This window comes from Amphibalanus amphitrite, unplaced genomic scaffold (assembly GCF_019059575.1).
Source record: "Amphibalanus amphitrite isolate SeventyFive unplaced genomic scaffold, NRLGWU_Aamphi_draft 000079F_arrow, whole genome shotgun sequence".
Classification (NCBI taxonomy): Eukaryota; Metazoa; Arthropoda; class Thecostraca; order Balanomorpha; family Balanidae; genus Amphibalanus; species Amphibalanus amphitrite.
This window is the reverse complement of record NW_024881575.1, coordinates 736,365-744,891: the sequence shown is the minus strand read 5'-3', so window position 1 is coordinate 744,891 and position 8,527 is coordinate 736,365. Positions and strand designations below refer to the sequence as shown.

At 51.5% G+C, this 8,527-nt stretch overlaps 1 protein-coding gene across 1 annotated transcript in view; it reads left to right on the top strand.

Annotated features, from left to right (window-relative positions):
• The first annotated feature begins 423 nt into the window (after positions 1–423).
• Positions 424–8,527, top strand: part of LOC122379521 (lipase 3-like) — a 32,210-nt gene continuing 24,106 nt past the window's right edge. Inside the window, exons 1-3 of the mRNA XM_043361797.1 lie at positions 424–479; positions 890–1,044; positions 7,143–7,329. Of these exons, the coding sequence (XP_043217732.1) occupies positions 922–1,044; positions 7,143–7,329 (310 nt within the window). The 5' untranslated portion in view covers positions 424–479; positions 890–921. The remainder of the gene's footprint in view (positions 480–889; positions 1,045–7,142; positions 7,330–8,527) is intronic.

The following is an 8,527-nucleotide window of genomic DNA, read 5'->3' as shown; positions in this document are numbered from 1 at the left end:
AGAAAATTCATTGATCTATCATTTGAGACTAAAAACTATTGATTCCTTCAAAGGTTGGCCGAACTTTTTGGTAACGTAAGGCACCAAAATGTTTGCAGTAGAGACATCATATAAGTGAGAGTCAAAAGTCCTTACGTCGCCTTTTTGGTGACCAAGGCCGCCTCTTATACGGCCTTGGTGGCGCTTCTAAAAGTTAGCCATGACGTGAGGGTTTTGGTGTACGTAGTGGGTTTTTGCGTCATTTCCATGCTCTTCAATGATGTGGGAATTCCTAAATTTGCTTTTCCTCTCCCCAAAAGCCTTTTTTTAAATCAGCATGAAATAGAGCTATTCCAGCCTGTCACAATGGTGTAATAAAAACAAAGCCCTTACGTCATCTTTTTGATGAGGCAATGGGTTTTGACGTAAACATTGAGGTACGTTCAAGAACGTAGATGGGTCTGTCGACGTAGTGGATTTTGCCGGTGGCGCTTCTGAAGGTGAGCCATAACGTGTGGGGTTTCGGCACTTTTTGCCGACGTAGTGGGTTTTTACTGTGCCATTTCCGTGCTCTTCAAAGACGTGAATTCTTAAATGTTTTCCTCATTAAGTTATGTTTTGTTTTTGAAGGAAAAACTAGCATGAAACAGAACAGAGCTTTTCGAGCCGGTCACAGTAGTGTAAAAAAAAAAACGAGAAATGACCATATATTGACGCGTGGTGTTTTGACTGGACGGCAGAATAAGACTGATATGCCCTCCAAAGCGACGTGGACGTCTCACGTCTGGTCTGTCCGGAAGTTCGGCTATTATCTTTTACTGGACTCGATGATTGGTTCACTGCTGCGATGTTCTCGTGGTGCGATCCGTTGCAGTACCGCAGTGATGTAGTTGTCATCAGTTTGTTCCAGTGGCGACTCGAGTCCCCGTGCGCGGCGGCTCGATGGTGTCGGACAGGGAGCGGGCTGCCCGCCACCCCCTGCTCCTGTGGCTCGGCTGCATCCTGACGATCCTGGGGGTCGGAGTGGCCGTTGACCCCAGGACACTGCGAGACCCGCCGACAGCGGTATGTGTCACGGGCTGGTCAGTGGTCACCCAGTCAGGACAGTTTGTAGTTACTTGAATGCCACTCACAGTTGTCTGTTTCGTATCTTAGGTTATGTAAGGCAGTAAGTCTTACAACTTTCAAGTGCTAGGCTGTGGTGACTAACAAATGACTAATCAAACATCATAGATGCGCCGTTTATCTGTACGCCGTTGCCGACGTCGATGACCATCAGGGTCCTGACTCCCGATCACTATAGGGAATAAAGGGATCCTCCAACCTTCAAAAAAATAAATAAATAATGTATTGGCATAAAAGTGATCTATTGTGGTTCAAGCAAGACCAATCATTAACAGCGTTAAAATTTCACCGAAAAATATGAACTGGTGTTTGATATATTAAGACTGATTTTTGTTTATTTTTGGGAGCCTCCGCTGTTCCTATGACGTCATCTGTGAGCAATAATTTGCAATCTTAGGAAAGTGCGACAGATGTTGCGCGCAAGACGGTATACACCACCAAAGCAACAATTGTCTTACCAAGGTGTAAGTATAAGACTTAAAAATCGCTAGATCTGCGTTGACTACACAAAGCCTAAGCGGTATTTTATTGCATTAACCCCTGATTATCCGAAACCAACAGACTTTGAAATTAAATATCTCCGAATTTGCATTTTTGAATTGCATTGCATTGCATTTTTGAATCGCATTTCTCGATGTTGTGAGTGCCCAAACCGGTAATTGCAAGCCAGGGACCCCAATTTGGCCATCTCAATTCAAGACTTATGTTAACCCGCGCACCGACGGGGGGGCGGATATCCGCCCCCCCTGAGGTTTTTCGCGAATAGCGGGAAAACCGCGGCGCGTAGCGCCGCGAAATTTGGTATGACTATAACCTCATCAATTTTACACATGGTGTGCAAGTTTGAACCTCCTACCTTTTAAGGTCAGGTCACCAGGTCACTTTAAATGACCCAACCTCAAGTCACTTTTTTGCAACTTTGTCACCGTGCCAGAGCTACAGTAGATGTCGGAGGCCTTTGCAAGTCGCAGGATATTATTAGGTCATTAGTAGCTACAATTTGTATATCTCGGAATTTTGATATCGGTGACCTAAGGTCAGGTCAATTTCGCGACCTCCCCATTATAAGTCAATGGGGGAAAAATCAACTCCCTGTTTTTACCACTAAAACGGGTCGGAATGGCCCCATATACCATACATGACTTCATATACGATCAACCTTCACTACCTTGAGGTCTGTTTTGCTGTTGGGCAGCTGTGAGGTCATGTGACGTCATCAAAGGTCACCAAAGGTTTTTGGCCAATAACTCCGTACAGGAACAAGATACAGACGCGTGGATGGTCTCATTGTGTTCAGCGCGTCAAGACGCATCGAATGATATACATGATGACCTCGAGGTCACGTGACCTGAGGTCAACCTTTGACCTTGACCTTTCGAGGTCAACATATATATCATTCGATGCGGATTGACGAGAGGATCACGATGATGCCCTTAGTTTGTTCCTATCTTGACTAATTCGAAAGTTATTCGAGAAAAACTCTCTCCATATCTAGCGCCGCCATTTTGACTTTTTCGACCCCTGTGACGTCATTTTTGACCTGACCTGAAAATGACCTTAGTAAAAATTGTAGATCTTGGCCGTGCGTATCCGATGCCGTTTACCGCTTGTCGCTATCTTGCTTCGTTCTCGAGATCTCAGGGGGGGGGGCGGTCATCCGCCCCTCCCCCCGTCGCGGGTGCGAAGTTGGCGCAGACCCCCGTCGGTGCGCGGGGTGGTCACTTTAATCTAAATTGGTTACTATGTCTGATTTTGACTATGGCATCAGTTCCTCTACTCCCCCCCCCCGAAACCCAATCCCCCGTTGTTTCCCGATGACCCCAGTCATCTGACCGTTGCCCCTCCCGTCACATTTTGGTTCCAGTGAGCCGAGCCCTCTGACTGTTGTCCTTCCCCTCCCCAGTCCCCATCCCCTTTCCTCGGTAAACGGAACCCTCCGACCAATGTTCGTCACGTCGGTTCCCCGGTAAGCTAAGTCCCCTCTCAATTGTTTATGTTATTTATGAATTTTGTGTTCTAGTGTGAGTAAATCAAGGCCGTATAAGAGAGGTAGAATCATCCCGCAATTTCCAATGGACCGGTCGCTAAGCATTAGCGTGACGTCACTGGTGGATACCGCGCGGCGACCGGCTCCAAGCCGTACGTCGGGTACATTTGGCACTTTATCGTTGCTATTACTGAACGTAACGACAACTAATGACTCTTAATAACTTTTTTACCCACCTAAAGCTGATTTCCTTGCCGATACATTGCCGACCCGAGCCCCAGGGTTGACAATCTTGGGATATATGGGTCGGATGCAGGCGACCTCGCGACGGGAGAAGGAACGATTGCAATCGTTGTGTCCCGCACCGCCGATTGCATTCTCTATCTGCACCCGGAGGGGGGCAGGGGGCACGTGCCCCCATCGGATCAGGGGGCCTCTCGGGCCCGAGGGGCCCTGCGACGCCAATTGGCGGCTGAGGGTCCACGCTGGCATTTTCGACTCAGAAGGGCCCCACAGGGCTGGAAGGAACACCTTGCGCTCCGAATAGCCACACAATAGCCACACTTCCCTCCATAAGAGCCACACACCGGCTTTTTATTGTTCCTTGTCTCCATTTGAGGGCCCCTTGCCGGCCTCTCAGGGCCCATTGGCGACCTCTGAGGGCTACTTGCCGGCCTCTGAGGGCCCTTACCGGCCTATCAGGGACCAGCAGCTCTAAGGGTTCCACACACGCCTGTGATGACCCCCTAAACCAATGGTTGAAGGCCCCCACAACGGCGCCTGCGAGGGCCCTCACCGGCGGCTGTGAAAGCCCCAAAGCGGTGCCCAGCTGTGGGCCCCACACTGCCACCTCTGAGTTCAACCGACACCCCTGAATGAAGTTCCAAAGGCCCAAACCAGTGCTTCTTAAGGCCATATATCGGCGGCTCTGAGGGCTCAACGCCGGAGCCTCTGACGGCCTAAGACGGGACCTTCGCATCGGACGGCCACTCACCGGTGACTTTTGAGGGCCCCGCACCGACGACTCTGAGGGCCCTCACCGGCGTCTGAGAGTACCTTGCTGGTCTCTGATGACTCCACAGGGCTCCTGAAGACACCGTAGACCTCTTAAGGGCCCTTTGTCGGTCTCTGAGAGCCCCTGTCGGCTTATAAAGGGTTCGAGCCAGCAGCTCTAAGGGTCCCACACCCAACTGTGATGACCCCACACTGCAGTGTCTCTGAGGGCCCACAATGGCAACTGTGAGGACCCTCACCGGCGCCTCTGAGGGCCACACACTAGCACCTCAGAGGGCCCACAGCGGCACCTCCGGGACCCCGCACCAATGCCTCTGAGGGCCCACACCAGTGCCTCCAAAGGCTTCATAACTGGCGGCCCTGAGGGCACTACACCGGAGATTTTTGGGGGCCTACCGAAGGCACAACACAATCCCTTAGTCTCGCTGAGTTTCCATCCCAATCTCATACCCGCTTCTATCCCAATTCCGGCTCTAGCAATCCCCCCCCCCCCCCCACCATGGGTCAGCGGCGCCGCGGCGCGCCGGTGTCGGTGCCGGGGGCCAGCGCCATCAGTCGGCCACGCGCACTCAATGGTTAGCGCTTAGCACCGGCGGCTAGCGCACGCCCGGTGTGTTATCGGCCGTGAGCCGCTCCAAAACGGCTGCAATAAGTGGTCGATATCAGAGCTGGGCGCGTTCCTCGATTTTCGGTAGTGCGTTAGCGTTCCTGCGTTCCTCCGGCCGCGGTTAGTGCGTTCCTGGAATAGCGTTCCTCAATTTTTTTTTCGTTCGGTGCGTTAGCGTTCCTGCGTTCCTGCGTTCCTCCCTCAAAAATACCGCCGAACCACGCGGCGCGGGTCCAACCAAACACGGGGCGAATCGATCACAGAATACCCAGAATGGCGACGTGGGGCCGAAAAGCAACTCGACATCTCTTTTCCGAATCGAATATCTGAAATACGTTTTACCAATATCATCCGTAGGGTTTTCAACAAAAATACGACCTGCTTAAAGGTAGTGTGCCACCTTTGAAAGATTTCCCATTTTATTTTTCCTAGGATAAGAAGCTTCTGTTTTTACCTAATATCGCAAAAAAAATCAAAAATGGGCCTGGAATAGTGCCTTTTTCGCCTAAAAGTTTATCGGTTTTTAGATATGTATAACAACTGTAGTGGGCTCACCTGCAAACAGGCGTCGGGCAACAATCGCGAATGCGGCGCACTTGTGACAATAAGCAAAGGTCATTATAGTGTTACGACCATACGACGTACGGGAATGAGTTATCAGCTGTCTAATCGTAGACAACACAATGTCGAGCCGTATTGGTATTGTTTCTTTTATTTGGCTGTCGAACATTATTTATGGTTTGAAATATGATTTTATGTAAAATAATTGATATGAAAAAGCCGTCTTATAAGTTATGACCCCATTTCACCACACGCAAGTGGCAGAAATGACAATGATCAGCTGACGCATTTTTCTTGGCCGAAGTCAGAGCGCGCAGCCCGACGCACCACCACCGCACCACAAAGTATGAGCAGAAGCCGCGCCCAAAGCCAGGGCCCCGGTAACGTGAGGTAGCCGAGTCGGGGCAGCGTGCGCTGACCCAAGCCGGGGCCGCAGCTTTGGGCGCGGTCTACCGCATCCCCGCGGGCAGCCCCGGGCTATCACATGACACCGGGAGGACGCGCGGCTCCGGCTTGGGTCAGCGCACGCTGCCCTGACTCGGCTACCTCACGTTACCGGGGCCCTGGCTTTGGGCGTGGTCTACCGCACCACCTAACAGGCGTGTTCGAAACCGCAGGAGCTGATGATGAACGGGTTTATCGAAACTTGATTGGATGAGCATATCGGTAATAGCGATTTCAGTGTGTGCATTTATTGTTCATAGTGGTGTGAAATGTGGTTGGGGTACGACCGACAACCCGTCGGGGCGAATTTCGCACTGGGGTACTCAAAATTTGAAGAATTTAAGACGTTTCCATGAGTTTTGAAGGTATGGATAAGTTCTAAAAATCCGGTTCTCCTTATCTGGGCCATTAACTCCATACGGTCCAAGAAAGCTGGCACACTACCTTTAAAAAAACAATAGTTAAGTTAAAAGATGTATTTTAGTAAAAGTTATCATATTTACTTTACACATTTAATGCCTGAAACTGAATCGAATAGTAAACATCACCACTAATTTTTTTTTACACATTTAATGCCTGAAACCGAATCGAATAGTAAACATCACCACTAAATCGCCTTCCTCGATTCGACCGACAAGTGGCGCCTCTACCGGCAAACACACGTACTCGAGATTCAAACATTTGACACAGAGGTCATTGGCAGCAATATAATTTTTCGGATGGTTCCGCAAGAACGCAGGAACGCTTTAAAATTTCGGGTGGTGCGTTCCCCTTACTTGCGTTCCTTTGAAAAACTTTGCGTTCCTGCGTTCTTGCGTTCCTAAAAAGGGCGGTGCGTACGTACGGAAGAACGCAGGAACGCACTAAAGGAACGCACTTGCCCAGCTCTGGTCGATATAGGCAGTAAGCAGATGAGGAGATGCAGGTGGATTGATAACCGGCAAGCTTTTGTATTTTACGAGGGCGAAGGGTCGAAGTCGGCCGGCTGCTAAGCCGTGAGCGGATTTTATCAGATGCCGGTTCACTATGACCTTTATCCTGGTCCTAGTCCGCTGACGCACTCTTGGAGAGCCGAATCCCAGCAAAACTCCATCCACGACTGTATCTATACGGCTTACGCTTTTCTGAAAACGTCTGCGTTTGGCCTTCTACGGGCCCGGCCGGCCGCCGGCCCCGATTGGTGATCCACCAGTGACGTCACTGGTAGTGTTAAGCTGATTGGCGAATAATACATGGCGAGAACCGGGACGACATCCCCCTGGAGTAAATGCTCTCTCACCTCTGGCTCAGTCCCTCCCGTTGGTCCCCCGGTGAGCTAGGCCCCCTTTGTCTCTCCCGTTGGTTCCCCGGTGAACTAAACCCCCTCTGTCCCTCCCGCTGGTCCCCCGGTGAGCCCTCTGACCGCTGGTGTTCGCGGCGCCGCAGCCGGAGCTGATCGCCGCTGCCGGCTACCCGGTGCAGGTGCACACTGTGCAGACGGCCGACGGATACCTGCTGGAGGTGCATCGCATCCCACCGCCGGCGGACGCGCGCGGCGGCCCGCCCGTGCTGCTACTGCACGGACTGCGCGCCAGCTCAGCCGGCTGGATCATCAACCCGCGCCGACCGCTGCGTCAGTACCCAACAGTCATTTGAACCCCTGCGTCAGTAACGCCTTTCAGCGCCCTCCTTTCACCTTGTCTTTGTAACACCCTTGGCCTACTCGGTTCAATGATGGTTAACCCTCGCCGGACCTATTGGTTTTCTACATACGCGCCGGCCGAGGGGGGGGGGCGGGTACGACCCCCCCTCGCCGTTTCGCCCCTGGTGGAGCTAGCGCGTCGCGGAAAAAACGAGCGTGTGCGCCGTTACGAGACGCAGAGATTGGTACCCGATTTTAAGGTCCTAGGTCAACCGGTGACCTCTGAGGTCAGGTCAAGTGCCCCAGGGTACGGTTCAGTTTTTGGTGAATAACTTCGCAAAAAACGGCCGCAGAGCCGCGATTTTGGCAGCATCGTGTTCGCCTCGCTCAGGCGCGTCGAATGATATAATTTTTGTCCGGGTCAGGTCAACTTGGGGTGTTGACCTCAGGTCAAGGTCAGGTCAGCACCCCAAGGTCACGAAGTTGGTCGAAAGAGGTCATGTCGCATATCATTCGATTCGGCAGGTCTTCCTGAGTCCATTGGTGGCTTTCTCGACTCGCTAGCTCAATTTGATCAAGAGTTATTGACGAAAAACTAATATGACCTTGATGACGTCATAAATGACGTCACGGAAGGTCAACATTGCAAAAGTGACGCATCTAACCTTGCAAGGAGTGCATCAAATCACGATTCTGTGTGCTTGAGATAGTTGGAGATCGTTCCCGGCGCCAGAATAGCAGTTTTCATTTTTCCCCATTGACTTATAATGGTGAGGTCACGAAAATGACCTGACCTCATATGACCTTTAGGAAAAATCCGAGATATACAAGTTGTGAGACTCATAATGGATACTAGATCCTGCAAGTTTCATTTCCCTGTGACATCTCCTCTGGCAGTGAGGGCGTTGCGAAGTTGCGACATCTGAAGACCGTGCAGAGGTTCACTTATGACGTCATAGGTCAGTGACCTGACCTGACCCAAAAATGCGGTTGGTGTCAAAAGATGCGGCTTGGATCAAAGGTCAGGTATGCCAAGTTTCAGCTCTCTATCGCCAGCGTGTTCGGAGCTATCGCGAAAAAACCCTATGGGGGGGGGGGCGGCACCCGCCCCCCCCCCCTCGGCCGGCGAGGGTTAACATCCCCCTACCAGGGGCGGAGCTTCCTATGCCCCACCAACTTAAGCTGGTTT